Here is a 15,734-nt window from a genome sequence, read left to right as displayed (position 1 = left end):
TATTGGCTCAGATGGCCCTTGGGAGCAAGGATATTGTAGGTTGCATTTATTTTGACGATCTTAACAATTGAAAGATGGCTCAGAGCAACAAATCACGCCACTGACTTGCCATTAATTCTGACCAAAGAGGAAGTATAGTTTCCTTGAAAAATTGGTTTAATTTTTATACTCAAACTTACATGCCCCTTGACCTGCTCTTATCAGTGAAGGTTAAACAGAGAGCACTAGGTCAGAGCTTGCCTGGACGTGACTAATTAAATAAGGAGGTGTCATCACATGATTTAAAGTAGCATATAACTCTGAAAGTAGGTTTGAAGTCTGGAAAGCATTATTATGTCTCATGAGTGTGAAATTGGGACCAAAGATATTCTTAGCCCAATCTGCTTTTTTCTTTCTTCCTTCCAAGAGCACTAATTAAGTTTCAATAATACTGGCTTCATTTTTTTCAGCATCAGGTTGGATATAATTGAGTGTGTTAATCTTGACCTCACAAATGCCGTGATTCACGGAATATCTTTCATGCAGATTCAAGACCTAAAAATCAAGAGAAGTTCAAGATAAAACATTTTCCCACAGGCCTGGACTATTGTTTCATTTGAGTTCCTAGAGACCGTCAAGCTCATTCCTTGTTCTTCACTTTTCCCCTTTGACCTTGTGTCGTTCTATCTGTTTGACATGTTTATTAAATAGAGGCCTGTAGGCTGCACAGATAAAATCTGATTCTCCTAGATCTCCAGTTTGCCTGGTTTCAAAAAGCATCCCAGGAAGGCTTTCAGCTGAGCATTTTTCTTTTTCCCCATTTTGGAAGTCTCGGACTTTTGAAATTGTTTATTTGAAAAGTTATTAGTTATTATTTATCTTTTGTTTCTGTTTGGAACACATGAGGTATTAGAAATGTATTTTTGCCCTCAGAAGGAAGTGAAGACAAGGGAGGACTTTCCTCCTCATTATTTTGGGCAAAAATAATGGTGCAAAGGTATTCTAAAACAGATGTGTAATGAAAGTGTAAATATTATGCCCACATTGTTAGTTAATTCTGATCGTTTCCAAGATGCTCTTTCAAATTTAGAATTAAAGTTTACCTTTATTTACAGTGTCGGGTTTTTTTTTTACTTTGAGAAGCCCTCAACTGCACTGCACTGAAAATTGTCCCAGAAATTGTATTTCGCTAGAAACTTGCCAGGCTGAGTACAGGTATCTGCCTTTCTTGGAGGTTTGGCATTTGCAGATATGTTAAGAGACCCATGACTGGTCATTTAAAACAGGCTAACTTTTACATTAACCCTGGGATTGGGTGTCAGGTACTGGCAGTGATATGGCAAGTGATCCCTCTTGTTTTGTGTCAGTCTATTGTAGGTGCCGAAGGTCTTTCCCTTGCCTTCCGACACATTATCAGCTCCCTCCTGGGGTTCTGTGCGCAGCACCCGTGTGAAGGACTGCTCCATGAAGTCATTGTTTGTGTTGGATATTTCACTGTAAACAACCCAGATAACCAGGTAAGAGAACTCAAATGACATAAATACCTAGGAATTTCAAAGGTTGGTTCAAATTATGGTTATGTTTTTAAGAAAGTCTCCTTTTTAGATACATCCAAAAACAAGCCAAGTTTTACATAGTCATGTTTTGTGATCTACTCCATCCACTGTGGAAACCAAATAGCAACTTTTCCAACTAAGTCCGGTTGGGTAGTTGGAAAGAATAGAGCATTATTGTATTTTACATTCCAGTGAAAGTTGCAAATTGACTAGGAGCTATGTACCAGACAGTTTAATGATAAAATGTATTTGTATATGCTAATGAAATCTTGTGTGTGAGGAGTCAATGTCACCAAATCTCTATAGACGCACTTTTAAAACTTCAGTGCTTTTAGCTTTTCCCATGTTGTAATGTGTGTTCCCATGATACTGAAAATTAGAAAAAAAGAAAAGTTAAGCAAAAACATCTGCACCCTCTGCCCCTCTTTCACAGCATGGACTAGTGGAAGGAGCACAGGCATGGAGATCAGAATAATCTGGGTTCTAATCCCAGCTCTGCCACTTGTCTGCTGTGTGACGTTGGGCAAGTCTCTTCACTTCTCCATGCCTCAGTTCCCTCATCTGCAAAATGAGGATTCAGTACCTGTTCCCCTTTCTACTTAGACGCTGAGCCCCGGGTGGGACCTGATGATCTTGTATCTACCCCATCGCTTAGTACAGTGCTTGACACATAGTAAGCACTCAACAAATACCACAGTTACTATTATTATTTCCCATAGTGTATTTGCAATTGTCCATGAGTGCTTTTTTGTCTTCCAGAATCGGCCCAAGTCTGATTGTAAGTCTGCAGGGTGGGAAAGAAAAAGTGTCAGTTCTACTGAGCTTGTTACTTAGTCCAGGTGTTTGTTCTCTTGCCCTTCTCTTGATTAGTGAATATTACCATTTCTTACTTCATGAAATGAACACTTCCCCTTTAATCAGAGGTTCTGGTTAAACGAAGCTCTGGGATTCATTAAATTCCATTCTAGGAAGTCCCAGTGTATTTTTCCATTGAGGTTCAGTGGCGTGGAAGAGGAAGACCGTATTGTGTCATTTCACACGAGGTGAAAGGTTTGAAAGGGGAGGGGGCAATCTGTCCCTTGTGAACTAGTAACCCCCATAACAGCCCAGTCCAGGTGTCAGGGGAGAGTACTAAGAGCAAACAAGGCAGCAGTTTCCCCCCAAAACCCTCCCAACCAACCTCTACCACCCAATCTGGCTTCTTCCCCCTGCCTGAAGACTCTATTTCCAAGGCTGCTATTTCCCAGGTGACAGTCTATTGTTTGAAGTACTTCAGTTCAGCCAGTATTTTATGCTAAATTCTATGGTCGCAAGAATTGTATGTGGTTTAATATGCAACTTCTTGCTGATGCTGCATTATGGACAAATCCAGACTCTTAGATAAAGCCCAGACATATAGTATCTTTGAAAATGAGACAGGAAACTACTTAGGGACTTTTGTTTAAAGATGACATGTTATGGTAAAATCGGACCTAGAAGACAGGGAGAATCCTGCAAGTTCCATCAAGAGAAATGAAGATTAAAGGGGAGAGAAAAACATCTTCAGCCACATTAGGCAGTGTGATGGGAGGGCAGAGATACACTGCTGCCATTTATCAGCGGAGGAAGAACAGGGAAGCCACCAGACCTAAGGCATGATTAGCTCTTTCAAAAAGTTGTTGAATTTGCCTGTTTAAAGAGATCGAGACTACTAAAACAGACATCCATTCCCAGTTAAAATTAATTTGAACCATTAAGGAGGCTTTATTCAAATGGCTTAGTAGTATGTAACAGAATCACATGATCGTAGGAATAAAGGTTTCCATCTACACAGATAAAAATTAGCATGGCAGGCAGTCAGGCACCATTTGAAGTGGAAGATCTGGGGTTTCCAGCAGGCCTGTTATCTATGAACTCTTTTTCCAAAGTCCTCTTGATTAGAAGGAAATGGTGGATGGTGTTTGCCTGCCCAACAGGAGGACCCTGGGATCAGGTGCATTCTCTCCCTTCTGGCTGCCCTCACACAGTCACCATAGGAAAAAGCCTGTTGGTTGGGTTGGTTTCTTCAGCTGAAATTGCCAAACTGACTGGCTATGCAGTCCAGATCACCAGGCTTTCCTGACAGGAAAGCATTATTCCTTCTGTTTTAGGCCACCGGCATCCAAGGCCTGGCTAAAAACAAATCCAGAACCAGGGGTTATTGATCCATGCCCACCTTGAGCCCCAAACTCCTGGGAGACTTTTTAGCCATTAAATTAGAATTAATTTCATAGGAGCAAATAGAGGGAAGCCCTTAGTGGCTCTTCACAGGAATTGGAGTACCAACAGGCATCAGATGTATCACCCGAAAATCGTCTTGGTGATTTTTCCCAGATTTTCAGGGCAGGTCGTTTGGACTTCCGGCCTTACTAAAGGGCCTGTGAACTCCCTTTTCTCAGTTGCTGACCCACCAGGATAAACAGATGTGCCTCCTATAAAGACATTAGTGGCAACAACATGCCAATGAAGCTGATATTTCTTTCCACAGACAGGAGTTGGAGAGGTTCCTTTTGCCCATTTGAAACCACAGTTATTTAGCACCTATGCCACAAAGTACAACTCTAACCAAGTTGTGAGCAGGCAGATTGCCTCTAATTAGGTGAGCATGAAAACATAGGTAGTGCTAATCCACCTACCTAAATAGATGAATCTGAGGATTTGATTCCCAGCCAAAAAAGGGAAGAATGGCCACCTACCATCCCCAATCCAATTCTGAGTTGGGGATTTTCTAAAATTAAAATGAATTTCCTCATAAGAAAAATGTCCAGCGTTTCCAGAGCCAAAGTTGATTTTATAAAGATGGAAAGATCAGGTTATGTACTGCTGGAGCCACCAGGTTGGAGGAAGGGAGGGAGGGAGGGAAGAAGGGAGAGAGTGAGAGAAAGAAAGAAAGAGAGAGAGAGAAGAGAGAAGGAAGGAAGGAAGGAAGGAAGGAAGGAAGGAAGGAAGGAAGGAAGGAAGGAAGGAAGGAAGGAAGGAAGGAAGGAAGGAAGGAAGGAAGGAAGGAAGGAAGGAAGGAAGGAAGGAAGAAAGGAAGAGAAGAAAGAGAAGAGGCAGACAGACAAGTAGACTCTCCCCAGCTCTTTACCTCTTGTAGGAATATGGGATCTGTGCAATAAATTGGGCAAAGCCCAGCCTGTAGCTCAAAGGCACAAGCATTGTAGGTGAGGACGCAGCCACATAACCTGATGATTCTTCTGGGAGCCTAGCAACAGTTACTCCATTCTTTCTATGATGCCTTCTATACATCTGGAGGCAAGGAGGGGGTATTTTGTTGAAAGCATCAGCAGCCCAGACAGCAGTTCTCTACAAAGAGAACAGGGAAAGGGCAGGTGGACCTTCTTCACCGTCACAAGGGAAAATATTAACCCCCGAACCTACAAGGAGAAAAACTGGCTCTCTCTGCTGGCTCAGTAGAGACTTTGTAGCCCTTTCTGATAGGTGCAAGTAATCCATCATTCTTCAAAAAATCTCCAGAGCCATGTGGTCACTCTTCATGAAAATCCAGTTTTCTGGCACCGAAAAGTCCTTGGAGTTTAACTCTTAGCATTGTCCTTCAGTTCGAAGACAATGCTGCCGAGAGTGAGATTGCATCAGGGATCCGAATGTCTCTGAGAGAGAATCTCTTGCACCCTTTCGCACTTCATCCTGAAAATATCAAACCTAGATAAATGTACCAGGAAGCCTTTGAGAATAGCTAAACCCTTATCCTGGAGAGGTTTCCTTCCCCCCAGTCTACATTAGCCCTAGTCCAGATCCTGCTTCTTGCTGTAAAGGCTACCTGCCCTGCCTTCGCCCAAAGTCCTCCTTTCCTTTTTTCTCCGATTCTCTAAAGAAAATCAAAAAGAATGACTATGTAACCGAGGCCCCACTGGGCCTGAACTTAAAAAAATTAGTCCAGGCCCCAAAGGAAACCAGGCCATAGGCCAGAAAGACTGTTAATAAAGGAGTCTTGGAGAAATCTTTTCTCCATCAAATGGTATTTACTAAACCCTTGCCATGTTGCAAAGCACTGTACAATGGGCTTGGGAGAGTAAATATAATATAACAATATCCCAGCTTGTCCTCTCAAGTTTTGCTCAGTGTGATTCGTTCTCGTCACTCCCATCTCCAGCCTTTTGCTCACGTCCTTCTTATAGCCTAGAACTCCCTACCTCTTAAAATCCGCAAGGCCATAGCACTTACCCACTTTTCAAAGCTTTTCTGAAATCACACCTCATGCCGGAAGCTTCCCCAATTAATTTCTTTTCCCCCAAAATGCTATCACCCCAACCACCACTTCAGCACCAGCTATCCATTTGTTACAGCTACCTGAAGCCCTTCTGTAATTTTGACTTACCTATTTAAGCACTAATTCATGTATAAATGTACGTTTTTGCCATATCTATCAATTATTTCTGAGTCTGTCTCCCCCACTAAATTGTAAACCCCTTGAGGGCAGGAATCATGTCTATTAACTCATTATAGTCTCCCAAGTGCTTAATAAAGTGCTTTGTGCCCAGTAAATAGGGGATTTACTTTATCAGTAGAGTTCTATGGATTGGGGGCTCTCAAACTCTGCTTTTTTTGCTGTTACCATTACCCTGTTGAAACTGGGAATTGTCATATTTTGATACTCAACCCAGCTTCACAATATTCACTCATTCATTCAATCATATTAAGTGCTTACTGTGTGCAGAGCACTGTATTAAGCGCTTGGGAAAGTACAATGCAACAGTAATGACATTCCCTGCCCACAAAGAGCTCACAGTGTAGAGGAGTGGAGACAGACATCAATACAAATAAATAAAATTACAGATATAAGAATAATAATAATAATGTTGGTATTTGTTAAGCGCTTACTATGTGCCGAGCACTGTTCTAAGCACTGGGGTAGATAGAGGGTATATACGTGGTGGGGGGGAGAACAAAGTTGGAAAGGGTGACACAGAAGGGAGTAGTATAATAGGAAAAGTGGGACTTAGTCTGGGAAGGCCTCTTGGAGGAGATGTACCTTCAATAAGGCTTGGAAGATGGGGAGAGTAATTGTCTGTTGTATTTGAGGCAGGAGGGCCTTGCCAGGACAGAGACAGGACATGTGTCAGGGGTCGGCAGCGAGACAGGCAAGATTAGGGCATGGTCTTACCCTGTACTGTTTCCCCCTCTGTAATTTACTTTAATGTGTGTCTACCCCGTATATTGTAAGCTCCTCGTGGGCAGGTTTTGTGTCCACCAACTCCATTGTATTGTACTTTCTCAAGCACTTAGTACAGAACTCTACACATGGTAAGCTCTCAATAAATACCATGATTTAATTGATTGATAGTCATCTAAAAATATTTCAGAACTATCATCACAGATTCTTGATGATGAGATTATAAGGAAAAAGAAAAATTTGGACTACTTCAAGTCAATATTCTCATTACTCACAAGTGAGAAAATGACTTTTGAGAATTAAGCAAGGTTTTTTTTTTTTAATAGAACCAGTCTCACATTTGTTTTCTGAAAATCAGTTTCTTGATGCCCATAACCAAGAGAAGATACATGCTAGGCTCAAGTTGCCCAGAAAAGAATTTGTATTTGCTTTAGAACACTGTAGCCCCAATTTGCAATATCGGAAGGGAATTAAAAAGCACTTGTATACGATAGGCATTACTTTGGAGCTGACCACTTTGAAAGTTGCCCATTAAATCCAGAATAAAATCACATGGGATCCATACTATACTTTTCTACTATTGCACTTCCTCTACTAGGATCACTGCTGTATCTTTTTTAATCTTTGTTCTTAACCTTGAAGATTTTTCGTAACAACTACCAATGTTCCTGGAAGTAGATTGGTCAAGAAAGCAAAGAAATTCCCAAAAGGGGGGGAATTTTTTGGTAGCTTTAAGTGCCTTTGCCCCATTGATCAAAACTCAAATGTGTCGCACATTTTGTATTAATTTGTAAGGCTTGGCATGGGGAGACAGCTTGTGTTTTTATAAGGCAGGGAATTCTAGAATGATGGTGGGTGTGGTAAGATTGTTTTATTAGGCAACTATTTTGCATAAAGTATTGCCCATGAAATTGGCCCTTTTTATTCTGCCACCATTTAGTCTATTAACTAAAGCCAACAGGTCCCATGACACTAAAAATGTCCTCATAAGAGAAACCTGTGTAATAAAAGTAATGTCCCTATCTTTGATTAAGCCAATCATCTATTTACTATAGGATTACAGTTTCTAATTAAAATGTTGTTGTTTTAATTAAAATTCTCCCTGTATTTTATGGTGCTTTCATTCCAGTTTCTAAATTCTGTCCTATTTAATTATTAAAATGAACATAATTAGTATGTGCTGTCAACCCTTCACTTCATTTACATTTTATATTGGATAATTGAATGGGATCTGATAATTAAATTAACATGAATGACAGATGATTTGACCGCCTATACATTACTGTACTGGGAATAAGAAACTTGCATATTTAATTCAGTTAGTGAATGCTGCTAATTTGAAAAATCTTTGCAAATTAATGTTTTTAAACCTGTGATCTTGTGTGACAGATCCTTAAAGAAGCTATACATTGCTTGCTCAGCACTCACCAAACAAGCTTTCTCCTTTTTTCCCTCTTTTTCTCTTAAAGATGTTAGTGCAGTTGATATTTTTTACCCTGTTGTGGGAGACCAAGTGACCCAAAGACTTGGAGTGGAATATGAAGCCTCTTGACAGGAGTTCATGAATTTAGATTCTGATACTGCAAAAGTCATTGTTCTTTTTTATACTGGAAAAAAGAGCTGAGGATTAACTTCCCACACAAAATTACAAAATGATGACGATCAATAAATGAAGCATTTGGGTTTTAACTGGATTTCTGAAATCTGCATTTCCGGGTGCAGTGTTTTAGGTTTTTTACCTGCTTTGGTCCCCTAGTATGGGTTAAGAAAGAAACCAAGATAAAAGCTTAAGTGTTTTCCCTCAGATGATTAAAAAAATAATAAAATTATTAAAATATCTTAGTTTGGGCATAAGCATTGATATTAAAAGGCATTGCAGACTTTGAGTTTTTTCAGACCTGCAGTCTGTTTCCCAGAGCTTTCTATGGGTCAGAGCGGATTTCCTGCTATGAGCTTCATTTTGTCCATTTGTTCTTTGGAAAAGCAGATTACCCCAGGTCACACCCATTTTGTAAACTTCTTCGATTCCAAGTTCATAAAATGGAACAACTGGAGTGGAGTTATGAGATTGAAACTGCTGTGCAGCACAGAAGGCCCTGAAGCCTTTTGCTTTCGCTATATTTGTTAAATGATGAGTTGGCAGCTTCTTTGTAAACTGTCACAGAAGTATCTAGCCTTCCAGGTTTTCTTGCTTCATGTGACAGATGCTTTTTCTTTCATAAAATAAAAATACATTTTGTCCGACAAAGAGGCTAAGAATTTAAACAGCAATTTCGACTGTTTTGGAAGTGTATTGGTCTTTTTAATTTGCCAGAACTACAATATTAGAACAGTAATAGACGCTCAGTATTACAACAGAAAAGAAAAATGTGGTGTTCTTTTTCCAAGTGGAACAATAACTTTTAATCAAAAACAACTTTTTGGGATTACTTTAGCACATTGAATGAGTGATCTGTTTGAAGTAAAAGTAAAGAAATTTCCCAGTTAAGAGCATTCAGCCTGAAAACAGGCTTTAAAGTCACAACCTTCACATGAACCAAATAAAATAAACCTTTTGTTTATCCACCTCCTCGGTGACTTTTACACCACACAGGAGGATTTCAAGTGGGTAAAACCTTTGCACAAGGGACCTTTCTCATTCCAGAATAGGTCAGAAAAGTATCGGTGAGGGAACTTGTCAAACACTCTGTTATTGTGCAGTCATCCTAAATGACCACCTAAAGGTGGGCCTGTTTAGAAAGAATGACAAGAGTCCATCAGCAGCCAACTGGAGGGTCCTGTGGGTGTCATTAATAACAGTCTCTCTAGGCCCAAGACTATCCAGTGTGAGATTACTGCCTGCATCACATGTCTCTGAGGTGGCCCAGGAGCTATCGCGTCTGCAGTACGAGATAACTTACGATTTCTATTTGAATTGGTTAACCAGTTATCCCTCAAGTGAAGCATTGGAAAAAGTGAAAAGCTGAAACTGAATGGGATCACATGTATCTGCCTGTTTTGATTTCTGGACAAAATGTCCTTTCAGAACATCCTGCTCTGGGGCAGGATGAAGTGAATGTGGTGGTTCAGATTTGATCCCCACTGGACACTTCTTCACATCCAAGTTTTCCTGAAATATATTTATTTGAAGTTCTGCTCAAGCGCTCTTAGACTCAAATGTGGAGTCTTGCTTGTCCAAACTTCTTCATTTCTCATTTTCAGGGGAACTAAAGCTAACAAATGCTTCAAAATGTAAAAACTAGTCTGAAACTGGTCAGGTCATTGTTTTGACTTCAACGCGAAAAGTAGTCACTGCCTTAGGTATTTGAATTGCAACCTTTGTAGATCCTCTAATTCCTTCAAGACTAAATTACAAATCCTGAGAGTATACAGCCGTCTTTAGGTGGACCAAGTAGGATCACCACCAGTAATCGACTGAAAGTTAACAAAAGTCTATTTTTCATCTACCAAGCCGCAGTAAAAGGTTTTCAACAATCAAGGCCCAATTTTCAACCTGGAATTGGACCCAAGCTCAAGGATGTCAGTAGTTAAGGTACAGACTCTCAGATACCTAAACTCGACACCTCTTGAATGCACTCCTATGAAAAGCTATGCAAAGTGAACCTTCTTTTAGCCTTGCTCAAATCTGGAATCAGAGGTGTCAAGTACATTTCAAGTAAATGAAGATAGAAGGAATTTTGAGTCAAAGTTTAACCAAAGATCATTAGTGAATCCAAACAGTGCAGGGACTTGCCTTGGGCTAAAGTTAAAGAGAAGCCCCTGAAATCAATCACTCTGAGATAGGCTGGTAAGAGCCAATCCATAATTACACAGTATAGCACCGAGGCCAAAATGAGAAATTTACCAATAAGACAAACATCAGGCATGAAACCTTAGTCTTCTTCAGGAGTTAATGTAGTTTAGAACCCTGAATGAAGCATGTGGATGGTTTGGTGAGGGGAAGGAGGGAGGAAGACCAGTGTAAACAAACGGCAACGTCTGTGCAGCTTGGTTAGGAAGTTGGTTTGTAAAAGAATTGGGAAGAATTGGCAATTTTTTTCAAAAAAAAAAGCAAGATTAAATGTGGGATTAAAGATTTAATCATTTATTTTTAGCGCTCAGAAATCTAAATTTTAGGCATAAGGTTATCCTCACATTATTGCGTCCACAAAATTTGCTGGAATCTAATTGAATTTCTGAGCCCTAAAATATTTTCCCATGGTTGACAATATCACTGGCCTTGCTGCTGGTTGACTCTAAGGGAGACAATGCTGTGTTATTAGTAATAGTAGTATGATTGCTATTATATGTACAATATATGCAGTGAGGTAATAATCATATTTATTGAGCATTTATCATGTGCAGAACACTGTACTAAGTGCTTGGGAGACTGCAATATAATAGACCCATTCCCCACCCACAATGAGCTTACAGCCTAGAGGGGAGACAGACATTAATATGAAAAAAGCAATTATAAATAGGTACACAAGTGCTCTGGGTCTGGGTGTTGGGGTGATGAGTAAAGGGAGCAAGTCAGGGTGAAGTAGAAGGGAGTGGAAGAAAAGAAAAAGGGGTCTTAGGAAAGGCTTCTTGGAGATGTGGCTTCAATAAGGCTTTAAATGGCAGAGAGTAACTGTCTGTCAGATATGAAGAGGGAGGGCATTCCAGGCCAGAGACAGGATGTGGGCGAGAGGTCGGTGGTGAGATAGACAAGATCAAGGTTAAAAATGTTGGTTAAGCGCTTACTATGTGCAGAGCACTGTTCTAAGTGCTGGGGGAGATACAGGGTAACCAGGTTATCCCACGTGAGGCTCACAGTTAATCCCCATTTTACAGATGAGGTCACTGAGGCACAGAGAAGTTAAGTGACTTGCCCACAGTCACACAGCTGACAAGTGGCAGAGGCGGGATACGAACCCATGACCTCTGTCTCCCCAGCCCGGGCTCTTTCCACTGGGCCACGCTGCTTCTCCAGTGAGAAGGTTGATATTAGAGGAGTGAAGTGTGTAGGCTGGGTTGTAGTAGCAGAGTAGTTAGGTGAATTAGGAGGGGCAAGGTAATCGAGTGTTTTAAAGCCAATAATAAGGAATTTCTGTTTGATTTGGAGGTGAATGGACAACCACTGGAGATTCTTGAGGAGTGGGAAAACATGGACTGAACATTTTTGTAGGAAAATGATCCGGGCAGCAGAATGAAATGTGGACTGGAGTGGGAAGAGACTGGAAGCAGGGAAGTCAGCAAGGAGACTGTTACCTTAATCAAGGCAGGTTAAGATAAGTGCCTGGATTAACGTGGTAGCTATTTGGATGGAGAGGAAGGGGAGGATTTTAGCAATGCCATGAAGGTTAAACCGACAGGATTTAGTGATAGATTGAATATGTGGGTTGATTGAGAGAGAGGATTCAAGGAAAATGCCAAGGTTATGGGCTTGTGAGACAGGAAGGATGGTGATGCTCTCTACACTAATGGAAAAGTCAGAGAAAGGACAAGATTTGGTTGGGAAGATAAGGAGTTCAGTTTTTAACATGCTAAGTTTGAAATAATGGGAGGAAATCCAGGTAGAGATGTCTTGAGAGTAGGAGGAAATGTGAGACTACAGAGAGGGAGAGAAATCAGAGCTGGAGATGCAGATTTGGAAATCATCCTCATAGAGGTGGTAGTTGAAGCCGTGGGAGTGAATGAGTTTCCAAGGGAGTGGATGTAGATGGAGAATAGAAGGGGACCCAGAACTGAACCTTGAGGGACACTCACAGTTAGTGGTTGGGAGGCAGAGGAGAAGTCCGTGAAAGAGGCTGAGGATGACCGACCAGAGGGGTAAGAGGAGAACCAGTGAAGGCCAAGGTTGGATAATGTTTCCAGGAGAAGGGGATGGTCAGCAGTGTCAAAGGCACCTGAGAGGTCAATTATGTGCTTATTATTTGATATGTGAGAACCCATGTGCTTAGGTGATGTGGAAGGGCTGAAGTAGCAGTTGGGAGGATATAGAGAGGAGGAGATGATTGATTAATCAGAGAGGTCTTCCCGTAGGAGATGTTATTTTGGAAAGGCCTTAAAAATGGGGAGAGCAGTGGTCTGCCAGATATTGACCGGGAGGAAGTTCCAGAAAGAAGAAACAACATGCGCAGTGAGTCGGTGGTGAGAGAGCTGAGATCAAGGTACAGTGAGTAGTTTGACTTGAGAGGATTGAAGTATGTGAGCTAGGGTGTAAGCAGGAGAAGAACAAGGATAAGTAGGGGGGATGAGAGATTATCAAGTGCTTAAAAGCTAGTGATCAGGAGTTTCTGCTGCGGAGAGAAAATGGGCAACCATTGGAGGGTTTTAAGGACTGGGGAGATGTACACCATCAACTTTCACCCATCAAGCCACCCTGTCTTCCCTCCTCGCCCCCCAAATACCGTATCCTCTTCAGTCCCCCATCACATAACCCCATCTAAATGTCCTCCATGGAAACTCCTCTGTAGGTGAACCCCCTTTCATCCTTGACCAGCTTCTGACCCAGTCACTCTTCCCCCTTGCCAGGACTCATCCCAGATGATAAGGCCTTCCTTGCTCCTCTCTCCTGAGAGGCACTCATTTTCCCCCACTCCCAGACTCATTAGAAAAGGGTAAGAAGCCAACCTGCTTCTTACCCCCCCATACTACTGTCACATCATCCCACCCTTCCAAACTCCCACCTTTTCTTCCTTCAAAACCTGTGTCACCCACTTCCACCACCCCTTTCTATTACTAGTTGCCATCATCTACCAGACCCATGATCCCACCTCAGATTTTCTGAGCAATTTTTGATGCCTTTCGTACCTTCTTTCTCTCCTCCATTCTTACATTGATCTTGGTGCACCTCATCATCCACGTGGACATTCCCGATGTCCTCCCTTTCCCATCCTCTCACTAACTCTCCTGACCTCCTCCTTCACCTCATCTCACTCACTCACCAAACTGGATATGCTAGAGCTCATTATCACTAGTCACTGTACAATCTCCACCTTCACCAACACTGAAATCCCACTCTGACCACAACCTCCATACCTGCCTTTTTTCTCACACATCTCCTCCCACATGGTGTAATGGATAGAGCCCAGGCCTGGGAGTCCAAAGGTTACGGGTTCATTCATTCAATAGTATTTAGTGAGCTCTTACTATGTGCAGAGCACTGTACTAAGCGCTTGGAATATACAGTTCGGCAACAGATAGAGACAATCCCTGCCTAATGATGGGCTCACCATCTAATCGGGGGAGACAGACAAAAACAAGACAACATAATCACGATAAATAGAATCAAGGGGATGTACACCTCATTAACAAAATAAATAGGGTAATAAAAATATATACAAATGAGCACTGTGCTGAAGGGAGGGAAAGGGTTCTAATTCTGGCTCTGCCACTTGTCTGCTGTGTGACCTTGGGCAAGTCACTTTACTTCTTGGGCCTCAGTTCCCTTATCTGTAAAATGGGGATTGAGACTGTGAGCCCCACATGGGACAGGGACTGTGTCCAACCCTATTTGCTTGTATCTACCCCAGTGCTTAGTACAGTGCCCTGCACATAGTAAGTGCTTAAAAATGCCATTATTATTATTAATAAACTGTACTCTCTCCACATGGAGACCTCCAACCTCTAGACTCCTTCCCAGGCCATAATGCCCCATTTGAACTTCTTACCCAACCTCCCATCTCTTGATACACAAAGCAGTATGGTCTAGTGGAAAGAGCTTGGGCTTCTGAGTACTCCTGGCTCTGCCAGTTGCCTGCTGTGACTTTGAGCAAGTCACTTGTCTCCCCATGCCTCAGTTTCCTCACCTGTAGTATGGGGATTCAAAGCCCACTGTCTTTCCTACTTAGACTGTCAGTTCCATGTGTCTGACTTGATTAATTTGAATCTACTCCAGTGCTTAGGCCAGTGCTTAACAGATATAATAATAATAATAATAATAATAAATCCATTCCTTCAACTCTGTCCTTTCCATTTACTCCCTTGCACTCATGTCCCTCTGTTAATCTTGCACCACTAACTCCCACCCATGAATCACCTCCACAGTTTGTTTCCTCTGGGCTTGTGCCACAGAATGCTGTTGGTAGAAATCTTGGTATCTAAAATTAATCCTCACCTCTTATAACTGTACCACCTCCTCTGATCAGCAACGCCCCTTCTCCCTTACTGATTCCCATTGCTTGCAACGAGACATTTGACTTTCTCCTTAAGCAGCGTGGCTCAGTGGAAATAGCACGGGCTTGGGAGTCAGAGGTTATGGGTTCTAATTCCCGCTATGCCACTTGTCAGCTGTGTGACTTTGGGCAAGTCACTTAACCTCTCTGTGCCTCGGTTACCTCATCTGGAAAAATGGGGATTAAGGCTGTGAGCCCCACATGGGACAACCTAATTACCTCGTATCTACCCAGCGCTTAGAACAATGCTTGGCACATAGTAAGTGCTTAACAAATACCAAAATTATTACCCCAGTGCCCCCAACTCCCCCTTCTCTCACCCCCTTATGACTCTGCCATCTACTTGGTTGACCAGGTCGAAACCATCAGGTGAGAACTTCCCAAATCTCCCCCTTGTCCCCCACCCCTCCCCCAGCTTCCTCTTATCCTCATCCACTCTTCCTTCTTGGCTGTCTTTCAAGAGATCTCCTACCTGCTTTCAAAATCTACTCCCTCCACTTACATCTTTGACTCCACAACTTATAAAACTATTTGCACCAACTCTTCTTCCCTTCCTGACTGCCATCTTCAGTGGATCACCCTTTGATGGCTCCTTCCCCTCTGCTTTCAAACACACCTTTATCTCCCCTCCTAAAACAATCTTCCCTTGTTCCCACTGCATCATCCATGTAGCCCCCATCACCTTCTAACATTCTGTCCGGACTCTTCAAATGTGCCTCCACTTTTTCTCCTCCAATTCCTTCCTCATCCTCTACAATGCAGCTTTGGCCCCTTTTATTCTACCAGTGAACTCCTTCAAGCCAAGTCTAACAGACTCTACGCTGTCCTAATCCTCCTCAACTGCTTGGCTGTGGACCACTCCCTTCTTCTGGAAATACCATTTAACCTTGGATTTTCTTACACAGC

The 15,734-nt window shown here is 42.0% G+C and overlaps 1 protein-coding gene across 6 annotated transcripts in view; it reads left to right on the top strand.

The window, feature by feature from the left end:
* SCAPER (S-phase cyclin A associated protein in the ER) overlaps positions 1–15,734 on the top strand; it is a 319,884-nt gene that overhangs the window by 283,314 nt on the left and 20,836 nt on the right. For all 6 annotated transcript variants that reach the window (XM_039912274.1, XM_039912273.1, XM_039912272.1 and 3 more), the window contains one exon: positions 1,347–1,496. In XM_039912274.1, coding sequence (XP_039768208.1) covers positions 1,347–1,496 — 150 coding nt within the window. The remainder of the gene's footprint in view (positions 1–1,346; positions 1,497–15,734) is intronic.

Source organism: Ornithorhynchus anatinus, chromosome 5 (genome assembly GCF_004115215.2).
Source record: "Ornithorhynchus anatinus isolate Pmale09 chromosome 5, mOrnAna1.pri.v4, whole genome shotgun sequence".
In the NCBI taxonomy this organism is placed as follows: Eukaryota; Metazoa; Chordata; class Mammalia; order Monotremata; family Ornithorhynchidae; genus Ornithorhynchus; species Ornithorhynchus anatinus.
The sequence above is the reverse complement of the archived record's forward strand: the minus strand, read 5'-3'. Positions and strand labels throughout refer to the sequence as shown.